Below are 25624 nucleotides of genomic sequence, written 5' to 3' on the forward strand. Positions count from 1 at the left end.
CCATCCAGGCAAGTGGAGAGTATTCCATCACAGTCCTGACTTGTGCTTTCTAGATGGTGGACAGACTTTGGGGAGTTAAGAGGTGAGTTACTCGCCACAGAATTCCCATCCTCTGACCTGCTCTTGAAGCCACAATACTTGTATGGCTGGCCCAGTTCAGATTCTGGTCAATGGTGATCCCCAGGATGTTGATAGTGATCTGTGCACTTGGAGTCCAAGCCACTTTGGACCTCCACTACTTCTAGCTTTTCACCATTTAGAAAGCAAACTGCTCTATCTTTTTTTAGGTCCATAGTGGATGACCTCACATTTGCCTACATTGAAATCCATTTCCCACAGTTTGGCCCATTCACTTAATCTTTGTATTTTTACGCTTCCAACTACACTGCTTGCAATTTGTGTTAATGACAAATTTGGATATGTAGTTTTCTATCTCATCATTTAAGTCATTCATAAATACGGTGAATACACAGATCCTTGTAGGACACCACTACTCACATCTTGTCAATTAGAGTACCTGCCCATTATCCCTACTCTCTGATTCCATCCACTCAGCCAATTTCCTAACCAGGTCAATCATTTCCCTTCAATTCCATGAGCTTCAACTTTAGCTAACAGTCTGTTATGAGGGACTTGATCAAATGCCTGCTAGAAGTCCATATAAACAATATCCATAGGTATTCCCCTGTCCACTACTTTAGTGATCTCTTTAGAAAATTCTATCAAAATCCATGCTTGATCAGCTGAAAATTTTCAAGGTGTTCGGTCACCCTACCCTTAATTATAGACTCAAGCAATTGCCTGACAACAGATGTTAGGCGAACCGGTCTATAATTCCCTGGTTTCCCTCTCTCACCTTTCTTAAATAGCGGAGTGACATGTGCAATTTTCCAGTCTAAAGGAACGGTTCCTGAATCGAGAGAACTTTGGAAGATTGGGCATCTGCAATGTTCTCACCTACTTCCTTTAAAATGCTGGAATGGAAACCATCTGGTCCTGGGGATTTGTCACTCTTTAGTGCCATTATTTTCTTCATTACTGTTATCTTCCTTATGTTAATATTGTTGAATCCGTCTCCCTGATTCTATAATAGTTTCCTTGGGATGTTCGGCATGCTGACCTGTTCCTCTACTGTAAATACTGATGCAAAGCAATTATTCAGCATGCCCACCATTTCCTTGTTTTCATTGACAATGCCACCGTTATCAGATTTCAAGGGGCTAACACTGCTTCTGACCTCCCTCTTCTTCCTAATATAATTGCGATAGTTTTTTGTGTTGATATTGATATCCCTTGCACACTGAGACACACACATGATACTCGCTCACTGCTGTATCTCAGGGTAGAGCCGAGCAAAAACTTAGCCTGGGAATGCCACCAACCTCTTCGCTGTGGTCCCTCTGACACATGTGGCATTGTCTGGGGGGATTCGGGCTTTAACCCCGAAGAAGCACTGCAGAAACTGGCAGTGAATGACCAGGACCCAACGTATCCAGCTTCCTGTCTACGTCATGGACAGTTCTGGCACATTCCCACCCAACCTAATGTGCCAGTGTGCTGGAAGGGCTGCAGTAATTAAGAGCCGGTATGCATACATGTTTCTGATGGAGTGCGATGATTCCCACACTCACCACTTGTGCGTTGGTCTGATTATAAAAAGCTTCTGCAAACACGGAGACCACAAAGACGTTGATGAGGAACGACAGAAACAAAGCCAGGCAGGCTTCGATGAAGAAGTAGCGATTTGCCTCTTTCACTTGTTTCTTATTGGCCCGGTTCACGTCCCTGGACTGAGAGAGAGAGAATGTCAGCACTAGCTAGTCCCTTAGTTTCACTCCCCTCCACATCTTATACCCCACACTGTATCACATGGGCACAAAGCTTCAGTCAGAAAAAGCTGGTATGCGGATAGAACAGCTCCTCCAAGGTAAGTGTAAAGCGTTCCAATGTGGGGCCAGGAGGAGTAGGAGTGTCCAGATCATGGCCTCCCTTGCCCCAGACTTCCACCCCAGTCCTTGCCCAGGATCCTGCCTGAAACCCCAGCCCTGCCACCTGGAAGCTGGCAGATGCCCAATCTTTCACTGCCAGCAGCCACTCTGTGCTGCCTTTTTGTCCTTTCCCAGCATGCAGTAGACTGGCAGCCTTTAAATAGGCCCAAGAGTTAAAATACACTGAAGTGGGAAAAGTAGGCCAATGAGAATGGTTCACATTCACCATGCCAACCACCCTCCACCATCCCCCGCCCCCTCGCCCCCACCACCCTGCCATGCCTGAAACTTGCTCTGGGTTAAAATCGATCCAAATAAGAAGTTTAAATTGAGGGAGTGTTCAACTAAAAGGAAATAATTAAGTTTGCAGACAGTATCACTTAATATACCAAAGTACTGGGAATATAGATGAAGACCTGTCTTGAATATACTCAATAAGTGAGCTGTTGGGGGTAGTTAATTCTAAAGATTCACAACCCTCTGAGTGAAGAAATTTCTTCTCATCTCAATCTTAAATAATTGACCCCTTATCCTGAGACTGTGCCCCCATGTTCTAGATTCCCCGACCAGGGGACACAACCTCTCAGTGTCTACCCTGTCAAGATCCTTCAGAATCTTGTATGTTTCAATGAGATCACCTCTCATTCTTCTAAACTCCAGAGAGTATAGTGTTATGACCAGGTGAGAAAGGGGTCTAGGGGTTCCCTCTCAGCCTTTGCCTGGTTTGACCATAACAGGGTTCAATTTTTTATAACACCGTCAGCATCCCCTCAGTGAATCCTTGTTCACTGCTCTCCAAATGTAATGGCAAAGAAATCAACTGGACAGGTTTTATGAGATTGAAACTAGAAAGGTGGAAGTTTATTAACTTTAAACTCTAATTCGGTTAACAGCTATGAATGTGCGACGCGACCACACTAGCATGCATGTGCGATAAACACACACGCAGATAGAGACAGAAAAGTAGAAAGAATAAAGGGGAAAAGTTCAAGGCAATAGCTGGGATTTATTTACAGTCCTTAGAGTTCGATGTACAGTCTTTGATTGCCAGTAAGTCTTGCCGTTTTGTTGGTGCCCAGTGCATGCTTTAAAACTTGTTTCGATGTAGGAGTCTTTTCTCTCTTGAGGTTTAAATCTTCAGTGGATCTGGAGATTCATGAGAGAGAGAGAGAGAGAGCTAGCCAGGAGAGAGGCTCTGTTCTTCCAAGTTCAGTTGCAATCTGACCCAAACTGTTCTGTGTGCCGTTCAAAACCAAACCTGGGCCAGCAAGTTAGTCATGTCTTTTAACAAACTCTCCTGCATTTTTGCATATTCCTTTCATCTTAGCAGACACCCGCAGTGGGGGGGGGGGGGGGGGGAATGGAATGCTGGCTTCTTCCACATTCAATGTCTGGTGATCAAAATCCATTTGGGTTAATTGGATCAGGGAGCTGTTCTATTGTCTCTCCAGGCACTGTCTCCTAGTATACAAATTTTTCCAGCCACTGCTGATCTCTTTAAACAATTCATCTCTTCAATCCAGCAACAGTTTAAAATGAATGTTCATGTGACAAAATTGATATGCCTCATTCTTGGCAGGTTGCGGCTTCATGACAATAGACACAGTTTACTCAGCCTCTCGTTATAGGACAACCCTTTCATCCCAGGAATTAATCTAGTATCTAGTGCACTCCCTCTAACTATATCCTTCCTTAGGTACAGAGACCAAAACTGTACACAGTACTCTAGGTGTGGTCTCACCAAAGCCCTATACAATTGTAGCAAGACTTCCTGACACTTGTAGTCCAACCCCCTTGCAATAAAGGACAGCATACCATTTGCATTCCTAATTGCTTGCTGTATCAGCATGTTGACTTTCTGTGTTTCATATACAAGGACAGTGTAATCCCTCTGAACAGCAACATTTAATAGTTTCTCACCATTTAAAAAATATCTGTTATTCTATTCTTCCTATCCAAGTAAATAATCTTAAATTTCCCCCATTATATTTCATCTGCCATCTTGTTGCCCACTTCCCAAACCTGTCTATATCTCTTTGTCCTCCTCACAGCTTATATTCTCACCTAGCTTTGTATCATTAGCAACTTGGATACATTACTCTCGGTCCCATCATCTAAGTCATTAATATAGATCGTAAGCAGCTGAGGTCCCAGCCCTGATCCTTGTGGCACCCCCCTCTAGCAACAGCCTGTCAATCTGAAAATGACCTTCTGTCCTTGAACCAATCCTCTATCCATGCTAATATTTTATCCCAACCCCATGAGCCCTTAACTTGTGCATCAACCTTTTGTGTGACACCTTTTCGAATGCCTTTTGAAATTCCAAATACACTACATCCGCTGGTTCCCCTTTACCTACAATATCAGTTATAGCCTCAAAAAATCTGATAGATTTGTCAAACATGATTTCCCTTTCATAAAATCATGTTTACTCTGCCTGATCACATTATGAGAGTTTAAGTGCCCTTTTACACTTCCTTAATAATGAATTAGCTGGCATTAAAGGAAATCCCAAAGTTTTCTATAGGCATATAAATAGTAAAAGGCTGTTAAAAGGAGGAGTGGGGCTGATTAGGGATCAGAAAGGCGATTTACACATGGAGGCAGAGGGCATAGCTGAGGTATTAAATGAATACTTTGCATCTGTTTTTACCAAGGAAGAAGATGCAACCCAGGCAATGTTGAAAGAGGAGGTAAGTCAGACACTAGAGAGGTTTAAAACTGATAAAGAGGAAGTGTTAGATAGGCTGTCTGAACTTAAAGTGGATAAGGCACCAGGGATAGATGCGATGCACCCAAGGATACTGAGGGAAGTGAGGGTGAAAATCGCAGAGGTGCTGGCAATAATTTTTCAGTCTGCCTTAGACTCAGGGATGGTGCCAGAGGACTGGAGAATTGCAAAGGTTACACCCTTGATCAAAAAAGGGTGTAAGGATAAGCCCAGCAACTACAGGCCAGTCAGTTTAACTTTGGTGGTGGGAAAACTTTTAGAAAAAATAATTCCGGACAAAATCAATAGTCACATGGATAAAATACGGGTTAATTAAGGAAAGCCAGCATGGATTTCTTAAGGGAAAATCATGTTTAACTAACTTGCTGGAGTTTTTTGAGGAGGTAACTGAGAGGGTTGATGAAGGCAATGCTGTTGATGTGGTGTACATGGACTTTCAAAAGGCGTTTGATACAATGCCACATAACAGACTTGTGAGCAAACTTGTAGCTCATGGAATAAAAGGGACGGTAGCAACATGGATACGAAATTGCTGAGTGACAGGGTAGTGATTAATGGATGTTTTTCAGGCTGGAGGAAGGTTTGTAGTGGAGTTCCCCAGGGATCAGTGTTGGGACCCTTGCTTTTCCTGATATATATTAATGAACTAGACCTTGGTGTACAGGGCACAATTTCAAAGTTTGCAGATGATATAAAACTTGAAAGCATTGTGAACTGTGAGGAAGATAGTGTAGAACTTCAAAAGGACATAGACAAGTTGGTGGAATGGGCAGACAGGTGGCAGATGAAGTTCAATGCAGAGAAATGTGCAGTGATTCATTTTGGTTGGAAGAACATGGAGACACAATATAAAATAAAGGATACAATTCTAAAGGGGGTTCAGGAGCAGAGGGACCCATGTGTATATGTGTGTCAGGCAATTCCACCCACCCCCCCCCCCCCCCCCCCCCCCCGCCCACCTGCCAAGACTGAGGCGCACATAATTTCGCCACATTAACATTAAAACTTAAAAATTGCAAGCCCCCTAACTAGAAAGACATTTGCTTTGTACCAGACAGTGGTGAAACAAAGGGAACCAGTCTCCCCCAATACACAGATGAGACCGGGTCAAACCAGTTGGTCACATGACCACCTGCTGGCCAACTAGGAGAGTTTTAAACTGGAAAAACAGAACTTGAACTCAGAAGGCCAGGCTCCTGCCTGCCTCCATCTCTTTCCCACGGAACTGAATCTTGTGAAGACACGTAAACTCAGAGAGAGAAAAATCTCCTAAGTGAACAGTGGCGCAGTGGTTAGCACCGCAGCCTCACAGCTCCAGCGACCCGGGTTCAATTCTGGGTACTGCCTGTGTGGAGTTTGCAAGTTCTCCCTGTGTCTGCGTGGGTTTCCTCCGGGTGCTCCGGTTTCCTCCCACATGCCAAAGACTTGCAGGTTGATAGGTTAATTGGCCATTATAAATTGCCCCTAGTGTAGGTAGGTGGTAGGGAAATATAGGGACAGGTGGGGATGTGGTAGGAATATGGGATTAGTGTAGAATTAGTATAAATGGGTGGTTGATGGTCGGCACAGACTCGGTGGGCCGAAGGGCCTGTTTCAGTGCTGTATCTCTAAACTAAACTAAACTGAACAAGGTTTTTGAAGAATACTGGGCCCCAACGAAACGCAAGACCATATCTTCAATCAAGGACTACAGCGATTTCAAGAATCTGTAACAAGATATTGCCTCAAACTTTTCTACTTTTCTTCTGCTCTTTTCTGTCCCTATGTGCATGTGTGTATCGCGTGTGCATGCTAGCGTGGGTGCATCATATATCCATAGGCGTTAACTGTATTAGAATTTAAGTTTAAGCTTTAATAAATTTAATCTTTCTTCTTTAAACCACAGAAAGCCTGTTTGTGCTCATTTCTTCGCCTTATAATTGGAAATTTGTGAACAAGGATTCACAAGGGGGAGTTCAAAACACAGTGTGTTTAAAAATAAAACCCTGTTACAATAAAACCAGGTAAAGACAGCCAAAGACCCCGAGACATATTTCTCACCTGGTTAGAACAATGTGCATAAGTCATTAAAGGTGGCTGGACAGGTTGAGAGAATGGTGAATAAAGCATACAGTATCCTGGGCTTTATTAATAAGGCATAGAGTACAAGAGCAAGGAAGTTATGTTGAACTTGTATAATACACTAGTTCAGCCTCAGCTGGAGTATTGCATCCAATTCTGGGCGCCACACTTGAGGAAAGACATGAGGGCATTGGAGAGAGTACAGAAGAGATTCATGAGAATGGTTCCAGGGATGAGGAATTTCAGTTATGAAGATAGATTGGAGAAGTTAGGACTGTTTTCCTTGGAGGAGAGAAGGCTGAGAGGTGATTTGAAAGAGGTATTCAAAATCACGAGGGGTCTGGGACAGAGTAGATAGAGAGAAACTGTTCCCACTCGTGAAAGGATTGAGAACGAGAGGGCACAGATTTAAAGTATTTGGTAAGAGAAGCAAAAGTGACATGAGGAAAATCTTTATCACGCAGTGAGTGGTTAAGGTCTGGAATGCGCTGCCTGAGAACATGGTGGAGGCAGGTTCAATTGAAGCATTCAAAAGGGAATTAGACTGTTATATGAAAAGGAAGAATGTGCAGGGTGATGGGGAGAAGACAGGGGAATGAAACTGAGGGAGCTGCTCTTTCAGAGAGCCAGTACAGACACGATGGACCGAATGGCCTCCTTCTGCACTGTAATAATTCTGTGATTCTGCGATTCTGTGAATTCCAGCTTTTTCCCAAATACTGATGCCAGGCTAATTGGCCTGTAATTTCCTGTTTTCTCTCTCCCTCCTTTCCTGAGAGCAGTGTTACATTTGTTACCTTCCAATCCACTGGAATCATTTCCAGAAACTAGGGAATTTTGGAAGGTTACAGCCAGTGCCTTCACTATCTCTGCAACCACCTCTTTTAGAACCCTAGGGTATGGGCCATCAGGTCCAGGAGATTTGCCGGCTTTTAGTCCCATTAATTTCTCCAGTTCTTTTTCCCCTTACTAATATTAATTACCTTTAAGTTCTTTATGGCCCATATTGGTACCAACAACATGGGTAGAAAGAGAGATGAGGTCCTGCAGGTAGATTTTAGGGAGCTGAGAAATAAATTAATAAGCAGGACCTCAAAGGTAGCAATATCTGGATTACTCCCGGTGACAAGTGCTCATGAGTACGAAAATAGGAGGATAGAGCAGATGAATGAGTGGCTGGAGCAATGGTGCCGAAGAGAGGGCTTTAGATTCCTGTGGTATTGGGATCAGTTCTGGGGGAGGTGGGACCTATACAGGCCAGGAGGGTTCAACCTCAACAGGACTGGGACCAATATCCTCACGGGGCAGTTTGCTGGTGCTGGTGTGGAGGGCTTAAACTAATTTGGCAGGGGGATGGGCACAAAGGGTGTACCATTAGAAAGGAGAAACAAGGCGCACAAAGGATTGGGAAAGACAGATAGCACTGGTGTAAGAAATAGTAAGGTATTAGGTGGGGTCAGACGAAGAAGGTCTAAAATAGGTTTGCAGTATATGTATGTAATGCACAAAGCATGGTAAATACGGTTGGTGAGCTGCAGGTGCAAATAGCCATATGGGAATATGATCTCATGGCAATAATGGAGACCTGGTTCAAAAAAGGGTAGGGCTGGGTACTAAATATTCTTGGATGCAAGGTGCTAAGGAAAGACAGGGAAGGAAAGAAAGGAGGAGGGATGTCAGTGTTGATTAAGGAGAATATTACAGTGCTGGAGAGAGAGGATGTCCTGGAGGGGTCAAGGACAGAATCTATTTGGTTAGAGTTAAGAAACAATAGAGATATCATTACACAACTGGGTGTATCCTATAGGCCACCAACTAGTGGGAATGATATAGAGGAGCAAGTTTGCAAGAACATAACAGAGAGCTACAAAAATTATAGAGTAGTTATAATGGGGGACTTTAATTGTCCTAATAGAAACTGAGATAGTAATAGTGTAAAGGGCAGAGATGGGGAAGAATTTCTGAAGTGTTTTCAGGAAAATGTTCTACATCAGTATGTTTCTAGTACAACTAGGAAGGAGGCATTGCTGGATCTGGTTCTGTGGAATGAGGTGGGACAAGTGGATCAAGTGTCAGTAAGGGAACATTGAGGGAACAATGATCATATTATCATAAGGTTTAGATTAGCTATGAAAAACAAGGAACAATCCAGAGTAAAAATACTTAATTGGAGGAAGGCCAATTTTGGTGGGGTGAGAATGGATCTGGCCCAGGGAAATTGGAATCAAAGATAGACAGGCAAAACTGTAATGAAACAATGGGCTATCTTTAAAGAGGAGATAGTTCGGCTACAGTCAAGGTTCATTCCCTCAAGGGGGAAAGGTAGGATATACAAAGCTGGAACTCCCTGGATACAAAACAGTTAGAGAGTAAGATGAAGCAGAAAAGGGTGTATATGATAGATGTCAGGTTGATACTACAAATGAAAACTATAGGAAGTTCAGAGAGGCAGTGAATATGAGAATAAACTAGTGTTAACATAAAAGGGAATCCAAGATAGTTGAGATACTGAATGGACTAAAATTTGATAAAGAGGAGATGTTAGAGGAGGTGGAAATTGAGGAGACACTGGCCATAATCTTCCAATCCTCCTTAGATACAGGGGCGATGCCAGAGGACTGGAGAATTGCAAATGTTACACCCTTGTTCAAAAAAGGGTGTAAGAATAAACCCTGCAACTACAGGCTAGTCAGTTTAACCTCAGTGGTGGGGAAGCTTTTAGAAATGATAATCTGGGAGAAAATTAACAGTCACTTGGACAAGTGTGGATTAATTAAGGAAAGCCAGCATGGATTTGATAAAGGCAAATCATGTTTAATTCTTACAATCCTCAGGCTTATTATTCTTCTTGGCAATATTATAAGCGTCTTCTTTTAGTCTAATACTAGCCTTAATCTTTTTAGTTAGCCACAGATCGATCACTTTCCCCATGGAATTTTATTTCACAATGGAATGTATATTCATTGAGAATTATGAAATATTTCTTTAAATGTTCACCATGGCTTATCTACCGTCATACCTTTCAATCTAATTTCCCAATCTACCTTAGCCAACTCGTCCCTCATACCTATGTAATAGGCTTAATTTAAGTTTAATATTCTAGTTTCAGACATAAATATGTCACTCTCAAACACAATGTGAAATTCTATTATATTGCGATCATTATTTCTGTTGCCATGTTGGGTTTGTATTAATAGTGTCATAGGGCATTCTAGAGAAAGTCTTAGACTCTGGTAAAGGTTAACTAACAACTCTATTATTTACAGTTACTATATATACTCTCAGCAAGCCACCTAAGCTAGTATCCTTCATGCTGCTATACCTTCTTCTTCTCAAGCCTATCTCATGTGGCTGTTACATCAGGGAGGGGTTTCTCTCATTGTCTTTGGTCTTAACCCTTTACAAACTTATACTACGTCTCCTCCCAAGTCTTTATCCAACATTTTTCCAAACATATATACATTTATGACTTCTCTACTACTCTCTCTCCCCCCAAGTCTCTGACTTTACAGATTCAGTCTCATTGGAGGTTTGACAACTCTCCCTGATCTAGTTGTAATCTGTCTGGGACCATCAGTAGTCTTCGTAGGAAGTTTGGGTTGCTGACTTGGTTTTTTATTTCTACGGGTTGTAGTATTTCGTTTGGTTTGGGCTTGTCCATCTTCACCTGGATCTTGCAGATGGATTACTGGCTGTTGCTTTTGTGGAATAGGAATGATATTCCTCTGATTTCTTTGCATGTTCCCTTCATTCATTCGTATAACATACTATTGTTGATAGTCCTCATGTTTATGGATTACTGTACCTTCTTGTTCCAGGTCACGTGTCCAAACTTTTTGACCATTGTTTAATTTGGGTACGCTTTTCACTCAAAATCTCCGATTGTAATTTTGGGTTTGTTTCCTTCTGGAGGAGTTTTCTCTTTGTCGAACTTTCTCGCAGTCTTGAGTCTTCAATCCAGACGTTAATTGTTGAGGCAATACTGGAAGCTGTGTTCTTAACTTTCTTCCCATTAGTAATTCTGCAGGTGATACTCCACTAAGAGTGAGATAGGAAAACCTTCATTTTCCTTGAGCAAAGATTTTATGGTACTCATACCTCATTTGGCTCACCTGTGGATACCTCAGTGAGCTTGTAAGATGCAGAAAGCCCATCTTCATGGCAAACTGGTAAAACATTCATTCGCGGACTATGGTCTGTTGTCTGATAATATTTCATCCGGAATTCCATGTGTCACGAAGATGTCCATAAGGATTCTGATAACTACCTTAGTGGTCATAGAATGTAATCATCTGACTTCTATCCATCTGGAAAAGTAGTCGATAAATAATATGACTTCCCACCGAACATGAATAAATCCATACTTAGCCTTTGCCAAGGTCTAGTTGGAAATTGGGTAGTCAACAGAGATTTGTGCTGTTCTGGCCTCTGTATCACGCATGTATGACAATTGTTGATCATAGTCTTGATATCCTTAGATATCCCAGGCCATCATACCGAAGATTGTGCCCTCACTCTGGACTTGGTTATATCCAGATGCCTTGGTGTAATCAATCCAAGATATCGGATCTCATTGAAATAGGAATAACAATTCTGTCATTGTAAACTAATAAGTCATCAATTATGGTAAAGTATTTCCTATACTCATGGAATGTCTTCATTGTTCTCCCTCCTGGAATTTCTTATGGCCACCCATGTGTACAATATTTTCTAATGCGAATGCACTCTTCATCATTCTTCTGTGCTTGTCATATTTCTTGCAACTTCTCTGTGTTTGTTGGCCAGCTTTGTGCTGTGTTTTGTGAGTATGACTCTATGTCACCTACGAAATTCGTTTCTTCCTGTGATGGATGATCTAAGTTTGCCCGCGATAACTCATCGGCTGACGACTGGAACTTCTCTTGGAAGTATACAGTTTCATAGGAGTACCTCATTAACTTGAGACGAAATCTTTGTATATATGGAAGTATTTTTGCTATTTCTTTTTCGTCCAATAAGGAAGCCAATGGCCTGTGTATTCCACACGTATTCCAATGATATAGACTGAAAGTTTTTCTTGTGCCCATGTGACAGCTGGAGCTTCTTTTCCGATAACTGTGTAGCACATCTCTGTATCTGACAGTGCTCTTGATGCATAGAATATTAGTCTACAGGAACCATCAGGTTGCTCCTGAAAAAGAGCAGCGCCCAAGCTGTCTGAAGAGGCGTCTGCTGCTATCGTCGTAGGCAGTGTAGGATTGTAATGTGCCAATACGTCCGGTGAAATTGAAATTAAATTTTCTGGAACACTTGTTCCTGGTGGGCATCCCAACACCATGCTTGCTGTCTTCTTAGAAGCTGTCTTAGTGGATCAGTTATTTTGCTAGTTGATTTAACATTCCGAGAAATCTCTGGAGTTGCTGAACTGTTGTAGGGATAGGAAATTCCTTAATGGACCTTGTTTTCTGAGGATCTACCATTATTCCTTGTCCGCTCACAATGTGGCCCAAGAAAAAAATCGAAGTTTTGGAAAATTCACACTTCTCATTTAAAGTCAGTTCTGCTTCGTGAAGTCTCTGTAGAACCTCTCTGACTTTGTGGTTGTGCTCCTCCACTGACTTTCTGTGTATCAGAATATCATCCATGTGGCATATCACTCCTGTGAGCCCTTCTAGGATATCGGACATTGATCGTTGAAAAATCTCTGGTGCGGAGGTTATTCTGAATGGTAACCTATTAAAACAAAAACAGCCAAAAAGTGTTATGAATGTAGTCAATAACCTTGAGGTCTCATCCAGGGGTAGCTGCCAAAACTCACTATTGGCATCGAGTTTTGTAAACATGTTGCTCTGAGAGAGTTTTGATAAATTGTCATCCACCGTAGACATTGGGTGAATCTCATGCGCTACTGCTTTGTTAAGCTGCGTTAAGTCCATGCATATTCGCAGAGTTCCATTTAGCTTTGGGACAGGAACCATGGCTGAATACCAGTCCATTGGTTTTGTTACCGGCGAGATAACACCCATTCTTGTCATCTCCTCCAAGTTTTCTTGGACTTTGGTAAATAAGGGATGAGGTATTTTTCTTAGTGTGAAGATACACACTGGTCTGGCCCCTTCCTTCAAAGTGATCCTGTACTCCATTGTTACAACCAGGTCAGGCAGGGGTCTAGGGCTCCCCTCTCAGCCTTTTCCTGGTTTGGCCATAACAGGGTTTAATTTTTTTAAACAGCATGTTTTTAGCTTCCCCTCAGTGAATCCTTGCTCACTGCTCTCTAATTGTAATGGCAAAGAAATCAACCAGACAGGTTTTCTCCGATTTAAACAAGAAAGATAGAAGTTTATTAACCTTAAAACTCTAATTCAGTTAAAACTACTAAGAATACACGACGCGACCATGCTAGCATGCATACGCGATAAACACACATGCAGATAGAGACAGAGGAGGAGAAAGAAGGGGAAAGGTTTGAAGTAATAAGTTGGAGTTCAGTTACTGGTTTTGATTGAAGTTAAGTCTTGCAGTTCTCGTTGGGGCCCAGCGCACACTTTCAAACTTGTTTCACTGGTCTTCAGTCTTGAGGCTTAAGTTACTTCCATGGGTCCCTGGAAATTTGTGTATGTGAGAGAGAGAGACAGAGGGAGAGGTGCTCTCTTCTTGAAGTTCAATTGCAGTCTCTTCCCAAACTGTTCTGTGTCAGGCACAATTCAAAAAAACCCAGGTTGGCCAGTGGGTTAGTCATGTGACTAGATCCTTGTTTAGAGCAGCCTCGCCTGTGAGATTTGTGGATTCCTTCAAGCTTACCAGACACTCTCAGTGAGGAGGCTGGTGGGGGGGGGGGGGGGGGGGTGGGGTGGTGGTGTGGGGGTGGAATGCTGGCTCAATGACTCTCAATGTCTTTTGATCATCACTATTGACAAAAGCCATCTGGCTAATTGGATCAGGGAGTACTCCCATTGTCTTCTTCATGCAACTGTCTTTTAGAATGCAAATGTGCAGCCATGTTTTCAGCTACTGTTGTGGTCTTTTTAAACAAGTTATGTTCAATGTCCAGTAACAGTTCAAAAATAATGTTCCATATGACAAAATTAATATGTCTCATTTTGGCAGGTGTGGTTTCCATCACACCACCTTTAGTTTTTCTGAGCCCTGTGAACAGCTTCGGGAATTCTGCTTGAAAGGAATTGTTTAGCTTTGTTTGCTTGACTTTGGCTACCTTTTTAATCAACTGCAGATCCAAGCATGCATTCCTGCTCAGTAAAGAAAATTCTTGATTGTGTAAGATGTATAAAGGTCTCCAACAGTTGTCTTCCTTTATGCTGAAGAGTTGCTTGGAGTTTGCCTTTTACTTGCCTGGACCAGGCAACTGTATATCTGTCGCTTGCAGGTAATGTCTCTTCACCCATGGCTCTTGGTCAGACAATACCATGACGCTAGCCCAGGGTTGTCCAATATACGGCCCGTGGGCCAGGATCCGGCCCGCCAAAGGTTTCCATCTGGCCCACGGATGTATTTTAGAGATGAAAAATTTCCCATTGTCTTCTTCTTTCAAACCGGCTTATAAAAAAAGATTGCAAGTCAGTTTCACAACTGACAGGTGCCGGGAGTGGGAATAGTGGTTTCCCAACTTTGGACAGACTCGGGGTTTTCCGGCAGGTTCCGACTTTTTTTAAAAAGGCCGCTGGAAAACCCCGAATCTGTCCGAAGTTGGAAACCGCTGTTCCCGCTCTCAGCACCTGTCAGCTGTGAAACTGACTTGCAATCTTTTTTTAAAAACTGACCAACCACAAAGCTGCTGTTCTGAGCGCTCCCGTTCCCTGCAACTATCAGAGAGAGAGAGAGAGAGAGAGTGGGACAGGGGTAGAGAGAGGGAAGGGGCGGGGACAGAGAGGGGGGAGAGGGGGGGAGGGGGCAGAGAGCGAGAGAGAGTGGGAGGGGCAAAGAGAGTGGGAGGGGGCAGCGAGAGAGAGGGGGGCAGAGAGATAGAGGGTCAGAGAGAGGGTGGACAGAAAAAGAGGGGGACAGAGAGAGAAAGGGGAGGACAGATAGAGAAAGAGAGGGGACAGAGAGAGAGGGGGGGACAGAGAGAGAAAGAGGAGGACGGCAGGGGGTAGACAGAGAGGGGGATACAGAGAGCGAGGATGACACAAAGAGGGGGGAAACAACACAGAGAAGGAGGAACACAGAGAGGAGGAACACAGGGAGAGAGACAGACAGACAGAAAGAGACAGAGAGAGTGATCAAGATCACTCCTGACAGATGGACATCTATCCGGAATACTCCACAACTCTACAAGAAGCTTGCAGGCAAACATTGACTACATGTGCAAACAAACAAATGCCAGGTAGCTTACTAAATGTGTCCAACATAATGACGAGAAATTAAGTCAATAAATTAATCTTCTCATTTGAAGCTTCTTCACAAACATTTGTTGCTGTTTTGATTAATAGTAAGACAAATTTTTAATGCCTTTATCTTTCCGAAATTGTTTCACTGGCCCCCTATGTAAGACAAAAATTGTAATGTGGCCCCCCCATGTGAAAAAGTTGGACAACCCTGTGTCAAGCTTAGAATTTGTGAGGTGTCCTTTCAAGTCGATGTTTGCTCTCCAGAAATCTGTACTCAGCAAAGGTCTCAGTTTTATCCCCTTACGCCCCCAAATCAATGAATTTCACGCTCGGCATGACGTTGAGCTCTTCTTCCGTCACCTCCGCCTCCGGGCTAACTTCTTTGACCAGGAGTCCTCCTCCCGACCAGCAGACCCATTCACCCGCCTCCAGCATTCTCCCTCTACCTGGACCCCTCCCCCTGGCCACTTACCCGCTCTTGATCTCTTCATTGAAAACTGTCGGCGAGACATTGGTCATCTCAATTTCTCTGCCCCCCCTCACTCATTCTAACCTGTCCCCCTCTGAACTTGAGGCACTCCGTTCTCTCAGGTCTAACACCGACATGGTCATCAAACCTGCAGACAAGGGTGGTGTTGTTGTTGTATGGCGTACCGACCTCTACCTTGCAGAAGCTCAACGCCAACTCACGGACACTTCTTCCTACCTCCCTCTGGACCATGACCCCACCACCGAACATCAAGCCACCATCCAAAGGACTGTCACTGACCTCATCTCCTCTGGAGAACTTCCCCCTACAGCTTCCAACCTCATAGTCCCACAACCCCGGACAGCCCGCTTCTACCTCCTTCCCAAAATCCACCAACGGGACTGTCCCGGCAGACCCATTGTGTCAGCCTGCTCCTGCCCCACTGAACTTATTTCTTCCTATCTTAACTATCTTTTCTCCACTGGTCCAGTCTCTTCCCACCTAAATCCGTGACTCTTTTGATGCTCTACGTCATTGGCAATTTCCAGTTTCCTGGTCCCAACCACCTCCTCTTCACTATGGACGTCCAATCGCTCTGCACCTCCATCCCCCACCAGGATGGTTTGAGGGCTCTCCGCTTCTTCCTGGAACAGTGGCCCAACCAGTCCCCATCCATCACCACCCTCCTCCGCCTGGCTGAATTTGTTCTCACATTGAACAACTTCTCCTTCAACTCCACGCACTTCCTTCAAGTAAAAGGTGTTGCTATGGGTACCCGCATGGGTCCTAGTTATGCCTGTCTTTTTGTGGGATATGTCGAGCATTCCTTGTTCCAGTCCTACTCAGGTCCCCTCCCCCAACTCTTTTTCTGGTACATTGATGACTGTATTGGTGCCATTTCCTGCTCCCGCCCTGAACTGGAAAACTTTATCAACTTTGCTTCCAATTTCCACCCTTCTCTCACCTTTACATGGTCCATCACCAACACTTCCTTTCCCTTCCTCGACTTCTCTGTCTCCATCTCTGGGGATAAGTTGTCTACTAATATCCATTATAAGCCCACCGACTCCCACAGCAACCTCGACTACACTTCTTCACACCCTACCTCCTGTAAGGACTCCATTCCATTCTCCCAGGTTCTCCGTCTCTGATGCATCTGCTCTGATGATGCTACCTTCCATTGACGGTGCTTCTGGTATGACCTCCTTTTTCCTCAACCGAGGATTCCCCCCCACTGTTGTTGACAGGGCCCTCAACTGTATCCAGCCCATTTCCCGTACCTCTGCCCTCAACCCTTCCCCTCCCTCCCAGAACCGTGACAGGGTTCCCCTTGTCCTCACTTTCCACCCCATCAGCCTCCATATCCAAAGGATCATCCTCCGCCATTTCCACCACCTCCAGCGTGATGCCACTACCAAACGCATCTTCCCCTCCCTTCCCCTGTCAGCATTCCGAAGGGATCGTTCCCTCCGCGACACCCTGGTCCACTCCTCCATTACCCCCACCACCTCGTCCCCGTCCCATGGCACCTTCCCTTGCAGTCGCAGGAGGTGTAATACCTGCCCATTTACCTCCTCTCTCCTCACTATCCCAGGCCCCAAACACTCCTTTCAGGTGAAGCAGCGATTTACTTGTACTTCTTTCAATGTAGTATACTGTATTCGCTGCTCACAGTGTGGTCTCCTCTACATTGGGGAGACCAAGCGCAGACTGGGTGACCGCTTTGCGGAACATCTCCGCTCAGTCCGCAAGCAGGACCCTGAGCTTCCGGTTGCTTGCCATTTCAACACTCCCCCCTGCTCTCATGCTCACATCTCTGTCCTGGGATTGCTGCAGTGTTCCAGTGAACATCAACGCAAGCTTGAGGAACAGCATCTCATCTACCGATTAGGCACACTACAGCCTGCCGGACTGAACATTGAATTCACTAATTTCAGAGCATGACAGCTCCCCATTTTACTTTCATTTTTAGTTGTTTTTTCTTTTTTCTTTTTTACATTTTTTACAACCTTTTTTTGCATTTATTTCATTTCATCTTAGTTTGTTCAGTTTGCTTACCCACTGTTTTTTTTTTCATGTTTGTACTTGCTGCTGTTCAATATTCAGTCCGTTAACACCTTTTCTGTACTAATGCTTTGTCTTTCAACACATCATTAACATATTGTTTGCCTTTGCTCCATGACCTTTTGGTCAGCTATGTAGCATTGTCCAATCTACACCTTCTCCTTTGTTATCTCTTGCCCCACCCCCACCTCACTTGCTTATAACCTGTGACATCTTTAATATTTGTCAGTTCCGAAGAAGGGTCACTGACCCGAAACGTTAACTCTGCTTCTCTTTCCACAGATGCTGCCAGACCTGCTGAGTATTTCCAGCATTTTGTGTTTTTACTCCAGAAATCTTGGTCTGGATTACTGATTTCTCCCAAGAACTCTCCTGGTTCTTTCATTTGTGGATATTGCTGTACTTGATCCACTGCTCTTGCATGAAGGTTTTCTGCTTTGTACCTTTTAGCTCAGAAATTTTGCTGTGGCACATCTTCCCATAGTGTCTAGATTTTCCACAATGAATACACTCAGCTTTACTTGCTGGGCACTGCTCTTATCTGTGGGTCTTCTTGGCTCCACAACATTGGCAAGGTTTTCCTATTGTTTCATCTTTATGTTGTTTCTGGTGCCCAGATGTTGGAAAGAATCACACTTTAATCTTGGAAAAAGGCTGGAGTCAGTCTGTTTATTTCAGCACCAGGCTTTGTGCTGTAGTACCTGGTTGAACTGGTTCTTGTGTTACATATAACATGACTCCGCAGTGCAGCCGTGAATGAGGCCCCCCATTGGAACACTTACACATAACAACTAGTTCCTAGCTAATTAGTTCCTAACATTTTACAGATAGTATAACAATATATACATATATAACACCTATGTCATGCGTCTTCTCATCTGTATGTTTTTTCTGTTCCTCAAAGTGTTTCCCTGGCTTTGGCTTAACCAGTTCGACAGGCACTGAACTCCTTCTCATCCATGAGTTGTCTTCAGCACCGAGGATGTCCCTGTTCTGTTTGCAAACTTCAGCCTGTCTTACCATTTGAATGGCCTTTTCCAGTGTAAGGTCTTCCTTGGATTGCAGCAGGTCTGACAAGGATTCATCCGCTATGCCGATGACTATCCTGTCTCTGATTAGTTCTGACTTTAATTCTCCATATTCACCATCAAGCCTATCTATTCGAATTCCATTTTCCAGCACTTGGCCCGTAGCCTTGTTGCCAATCTATAAAGGTCATTAATATAGAGTGTACAGATTCGAAAATCATCTGTGCCCACTTATTAAATGTAGCTCTTTTCTAGATTTTATTGGTAGGGAGATTAAAATATCTATCAAAGGCTTGGAGTACCTCTTCAAATTTATTGGTAGCCTCATTGATTCCTTGTCGGACAATTACATCATCTGCTATCACCCCTACAGAATACAGGAGGGTGTTTACTTGTTCCACTTTAGATTTGGTCTGGAGTTGAGAAGCGATTCTGAACCTTAAGAATGTTCTTCTCCATACAAGCCAATCTTGGACTTGATTGGGACCTTCTTGATTCTGGAAACTCTCATGCATTCCCAATTTTGGATCCATATTGCTTCCTTTTGTTTGCTAGGCTTTGTTAGGGTGTTCCCCTTTAATTGTCAATTTTTCAGGCTTGGCTTGAGGTGTTCACATTCTGTTTGGGGCTTTCCTGCGCTCCCCGACCTTTCCAATAATTACCGCGTTTTTTCTCTTCGGCGAGGCTGAACAATGGCTGCCGACTGTATTCACATTCCTAGTCGCCGATTCGACTGAGATCGCGTTCTGAACCCGATTTTTTTTCTCCAGTGCGCCGTTTAAATACATGTCCAGTTTCACTGTCTCACCGATCCTGGATCGCACCCAGCATGAAGACTTGGACCCGACTGCTAGATGTGCTGGAAATACCGACGCAGAGTCCTATGCTGCCGTGGTGTGGTCTGAGAGGCAGCAGAGCTCTTCACAGCCTCTTCTGCCGGTAAGTAGTTTTCTTACTGTACTGGGCCAGTATTTATCTTTAAATTTCTCTTTGTTCCCCTGGTGTTTCTTCCAAAGGTAAGGAGATCTTCAAATTCTCCTGGTCACTTTCACCGTTGCCACCATGTTGGGTTTGTATTAGTAGCATTGTAGGGCATTCTAGACAAAGTCTTCGACTCCGGTAAAGATTAACTAACAACTCTTTATTATTACAGTTACTATATACACTCTCCGCAAGCCACCTAAGCTAGCATCCTTCGTGCTGCTATAGATTCTTCTCAAGCCTACCTCATGTGACTGTTACATCATCGCTCATACAGTGGGAGGGGTCTCTCTCACTGTCTTCAGCATTAACTCTTTACAACCTTATACTACACTTTCCTGGAGGATCCCTTACTATGAGAGTCTTAATTAACCCTGTTTCATTACACAAAATTCTACTACCTGCCCTTCCGAGCCAATATCCTTCCTTACTACTGTCCTATGTAATCCTTTATCAGGTCTCTCCACCCGCCCATTAATTTTCCATTATGTTTGTCTTTTCAAAATGCCAAGTACCCTGGAATATTTAGTCCCCAACCTTGGTCATGATGTAACCATGTCTCTGTAATGGCTAGTGTTGTGCCCATATTTAAATATTGCTCCACCTTCACTTGCTGTATTTGGGACACTTACCCTGACCAAGGCCGAGTACAGGTAGATATTGTGGGGCATGATCACAGCTCCAATAATGCCAACTGCCTGCTGCAGCTGCTCGGTTCCACAGCCTTCACAATTAGGCACAAACATCCCCTTCAGCAGCTGTACCTGGTCTGGTTTTACAGTCACATACTGTGGGGTAGAGAAACACAGTCTGTTAAATGAGTAATGGTACAGAAAACCTCCATATCCTGAGACACTAAACTGCAGGGGTGTGGCTAAATCTAACTGGATAACCTTTTTAAAAAAAAATCTTTCTTGGGATGTGGGCCTCACTGGCTAGGCCAGCATTTATTGTCCATCCCTAACTGCTCTTGAGAAGGTGGTGGTGAGCTGCCTTCTTGAACCGCTGCAGTCCATGTGGGGTAGGCACACCCACAGTGCTGTTAGGAAGGGAGTTCCAGGATTTTGACCCAGCAACAGTGAAGGAATGGCGATATAGTTCCAAGTCAGGATGGTGTGTGACTTGGAGGGGAACTTGCAGGTGGTGGTGTTCCCATGTGTCTGCTGCCCTTGTCTTTCTAGGTGGTAGAGGTCGTGGGTTTGTATATCCATTAAAGTACTCAGAGACAAATATTTAACTACAAGAGACTTGTGTGACTGTGTCATTTGATTATTCAGACTGGATCATCCAGTTAAGTAACTATATTTTCACCCAGCCAACAGTCTAAGTTGTTGCTGGTTCTGGAGCAATTTATTGAACGATTTATTGAACAGTCCTGACTTGTCTTGGTTTCAAATCAGTCATATTTCAAATAGAGCTTCAAGATCAAGTTTCTCCACTGTCAAATCCCAGATCACATGTCATTGGATTCATGACAGACATCTTAACCTAAAGCATGTAGCTGGACAGATGTGCTCATGTGTGTCGGGTCCTGTCTCCAGGGGCTTGCCCACTGCACGTGTAAACCTGGCAAAACACTGCAGTTGTGTCATGTTACTCAAGAAGATTAATTTAATAAGATTCAGAAATATCATGAAAAGAATCATGAAAAACAAAAGGAAATCAGTGTGCAATCAAAGTGGTGAAGTGACCGGAGGAGATTGTAGTTAAAATATTATAAAGTTACTAAACTTCAAATGCATCCACTTTTACCTCATATCCAAAAGTGACAGCCATAACTGCAATAAGGAATGCAAACAAAGCTTCCAGTTTTCTCAAACCTGAGGAGGAAGGGAGTTGCTGTTACGCCATGGTCAGTACAATATATCCTACACCGTGATCAACCGTATAGGACAATGTATACTGTTTGAGAATGATCAATCCAAAGGCGGAAAATTGGTTATGTCCCACTTTCAGGTGCATAACTGACACAGATTTTCTACGTCCCAACTGGCAGGCCAAAGCCTCTCTTCCTCTCCCTCTGCCTCTCTCTTTGTCTCTCTCGTGAGTGCTTTGTTAGAGAGGACACTTGCCCCCCCAATACACTGGGCAGAATTTTACTGGCACACTGTGTGTCCCATTGCTGGGACCAAATGCGGGTCCTCAGCCCATGCGAGTGAACAGCAGGACTGGGGAGGCAATTTTACCAGCGACGGCCAATTAAGAGGCTGCCACTGGATTGCCGTCATTGAGCTGCTGGGCCCTCTGACAGTCTCTGCAGTCTCAACTGGGCCGGGAAGAAATTTTCTTAATGTGCTGGGGTCAGGACATTGGAGGGGGCAAACACTCCAGCAGCGGTGCTGGATCTGCGGGAGCAGCCATCGCCACTGGGAGGCCCCTCTGTGGGCCATCAAGCATCCCTCCCCTCCGGGAAGCTGCCTCGATGTACCTGGCGGTCTAACCACATGGTGGAGTGCCATTTTGATGCTGGTAAAATGCTGGCGGGGACATAAAGTGGCTCTTAATAGGCCAATTAATTGAATTAATTGGCTGCTCACCTCTGGTCGATGGGTGGCTGAGCCACTGTCATTCCCACCTTTCGAAATATCCCTTGGCGGCAGGAAGACTTTGGGCTTCCCTCCCTTTTGCTGTCATTTTACCAACCCTCCCTCCTCCCAGCCCATCTCCGGAGGGCTGGTAAAATCCAGGCCACTGTGTTTCACTGGGTGCTGAAATTATTACTCGACATTTAACTCGTTCTTCCCCATATCTCCTTACAGTTCCTTCCTCCCCCTTTCTAACTACAAAGCATTTGAGGCCAGCACCAGACATTGTTTCATTAGCATCATGTATCTATCTCGAACTATCCTGTCATGTAGATCCTTCTGTTTTGCACAGTATATCATCATGTACATTATGAAAATTATTATACATTGTAAAGCATGCAAAGCTTTAAAGTCTATTTCACCCCAAGTTCTTCCATATATCCAAAAGTTACCACCTGAATGTGAACATCCTCCAGTACTCTCTGTTATTCAGATTGTGCATCATTTTAATGTCAATTTGAGGGAACACATTTTGAAATTTCCAATTCTATATCTTTACTATAATTTCAGTCCCTCTGATAAGTATCCTTCTGTTTAACTCGATCCTGATTGTTTCCTTAATTTGTATGCAAAAAGTCAGTTTCTCTATGGAACATCTGTCAGTCCCTTGTATGAAAAGTTTGAATCAGTAGTGATACCAGAAATGTTTTCACTCTCCTGAGCCACATTAAGCATTCCATGTCATGGTGCTCTCAGCATGGCTGAGCATGTTTGAGACACAAGCATCAGTGCATCTTCTTAATGTGTCCCGCATACTAGTTGCCTCACCCCCAACATGTTACATTTGCGCACACGATGGTATCCCAAGATCATGCAGCATGAGGCATCCGATACAAGCCACTCCTGCCCTTCTAGGCTATTTATCAGATGATCAGGTGGTGTGTCGGTTTTTGATTAGAATCTCCCCCTCCATCGTCCTGATCTTTCAGGTGGTGGTCAGGTTGCAAAATGCATTCTCCTCAATGTTCAGCATAGGCAAGGGACACAACCAACTCCAAGGGAAAGTTATCAATCAAATATTCTTGACTACACTTTCCCAATCTTTTCTAGATTGACTCCTGCTTCTAGGTTGATACCCGAGGAATTCGAAAACAGGTGTTAGGCTCCTCATTCACATAAGCAAGGAGCCTATGCCTGTTTTAGGTGGCTGCCAGGGACACAGGCCAAAGGCGATGGCTTTGGTGTTCCCTAAGTTTAACTAAGAAATTGTGGCTCATCCAGGACTGAATGTCAGACAAACAGTCTACCAGCACAGCGGGAGTGGAGGGGTTCAGAGAGGTAGTGGAGAGGTGGGTGTCCTTATATGATCAGTTGTTGATTAACCCTATAGAAAATGTAAATTCTCTCTCTCTGTCTCACTCCGTCACCCAGCTTCTCTCTTTCTCTCCCCCTCGCTCCCTCAACCCACCTTCTCTCTCTTTCTCTCTCCCTCCTCTCAGTCTCTTTTCCTCTCACTTTCTCTGCCTTTCTCTTCCCCCTTTCTTTCTGAAACATAGAATAGTAGAGTGATTGCATGATCCTGGTTGAATATCAAGTGCAAAACCTGAAAATTTGTAACATCTGCCCATATTTAGTCATGTTTAAGTTCAAAGTTGATGATGTTATCAGGTGAATATCCTGTCATGAATGCTTTAGCAATGCTGAGCATCAGGACACCTTCTGGTGGCCAATGTTGCTAAGGCAGGGGAGAGTTGCACTCAAGTGATAGGACAGAGTGTCTATTGATACCACTGTGCCAACCAATGAGTTGAAGGCAGGGTGGAGCTTATGGCAGGATTCATGGCAAACAGTCCAGTTCACAGCAAACAAAGTCTATTTATTCAGGAAACAGAGTCCATCTAAATAGCATACTACAGCAAACAGTCTACAGAATCTACTTAAAAAGAGTCCCTACAAACTACCGCACACAGAACATGACTGAAACTCAAGCAAAAGCAGAGTAATTTCTCCAGCAAAATGCAGTGAGTGGAGGATAGTTACATAATACAAATGATGTGCTTAAAATCAATCCCAGACACTTGCATTGTTGTGGTCTCCAGGTATGATTGACAGGGAAATTACGCAATCACCTATATCCTGACAAGGAAAAGTGGTGTAGCTATATGCAACGTTTAAAGGGCCGCCCTGTCTAGTGTAATTGATTGTAGAGTTGTTGACCACACTACACTGCAGCAAAACCGCAGCCATGAGATGACCTGAGGCAGACAAACTTGGTGGCAGTGAACATAACAGCGGGAGCCTGCCACAAACATGCAAATGAACCTGACCTTGGAAGGTCGGGGGACGGGCAATTCCCATTGGATTGTAAATACAGCCCTCACTTCCAGGCTCGCATACAAATGACCATTTAGGTGAGCTGCTGGTTGGCTATAGAACCTGTACCCTAGCAAGGCTCAGCAGCTTTGCAACAAAAGAGGGGAGGGCGACATTGGATGAGTAAAGATAGTTAATAACTATTTAATTCTAAACACTTCTGTGGAAAAATTATCTGGGGACAGTTTCAGCTTAATAGGGAAAGTACTTGTTAGCAAAATCTTTCAAGTTATGTCAAACTTACCATACTTATCCAAGAAAAGGAAGAAAAATGTGTCGACAATAGTTATTAATACTCCGCCCCAAAGGGGAACCCTAAACAATAGAAAGCAGCTGGTTAGAGAAACATTTTAAGGATACAACACCTCGAAGTGTTTGCTTCAAAACCTTGTATTTCTATACTATTTCTAAGGTGTCATATGACTTTTACATTAGATGTGACCTTTCTGTGTTCCTTTTAAAATCCATATCTTTGATTTAATGTTTTACTGGAATTTGAAGTTGTGAGCTTTTATCTGGTCAAAATGTTTATAATTATGTTTAATTGACTCCTCTTGTTCCTGTGAGTACATTCTCATTTATTGTTAATTGCCCTTTCCATGGTACCCACAGGAACCTCTGGAGCTGACCTGTCTGAACAAACCAATTAAGTTTGTTGCTACCCCTTACTGACAGGATGTTTCAATACATGTTTTCTTCCAAGCCCCTGACAACAGAGACACAAATGGATTTCCCAACTTGTTCATAACAGGGACCTTAACATTTTCTAACTTCTTAAAGGGGAATGCCAGTGAGTTCTGAAAACTAACCATTTATTCAATCTTTAACTCTAAAGGCATAATACACTAACTATTTCCAAATTCCACTTAATCAAGTCTATTATACCTATATTCCATCACAATTTGGCCCATCATGTCTGTGCCAGCTTTTAGCTGGATCAAATCCGAACTCATCCACATAGCCCTCTGATTCAAATAACTATCCAATTTTCTCCTTAAGGATGCAATTGCGTCTTGCTCAACCACTCTCAGTGGAAAAGCATTCCATATAGAAAGAAAGACTCAGGATGACTCAAAGTGC

General features: G+C 43.7%; 1 protein-coding gene across 10 annotated transcripts in view; it reads right to left on the bottom strand.

The window, feature by feature from the left end:
• The window catches only part of LOC137358729 (natural resistance-associated macrophage protein 2-like), a 260788-nt gene that overhangs the window by 125184 nt on the left and 109980 nt on the right, over positions 1-25624 (bottom strand). For all 10 annotated transcript variants that reach the window (XM_068024993.1, XM_068024998.1, XM_068024995.1 and 7 more), the window contains 4 exons: positions 24789-24859; positions 21399-21466; positions 20279-20434; positions 1632-1790 (listed from right to left, as the gene is read on the bottom strand). In XM_068024993.1, the coding sequence (XP_067881094.1) occupies positions 1632-1790; positions 20279-20434; positions 21399-21466; positions 24789-24859 (454 nt within the window). The remainder of the gene's footprint in view (positions 1-1631; positions 1791-20278; positions 20435-21398; positions 21467-24788; positions 24860-25624) is intronic.

This window comes from Heterodontus francisci, chromosome X (genome assembly GCF_036365525.1).
Source record: "Heterodontus francisci isolate sHetFra1 chromosome X, sHetFra1.hap1, whole genome shotgun sequence".
NCBI lineage: Eukaryota > Metazoa > Chordata > Chondrichthyes > Heterodontiformes > Heterodontidae > Heterodontus > Heterodontus francisci.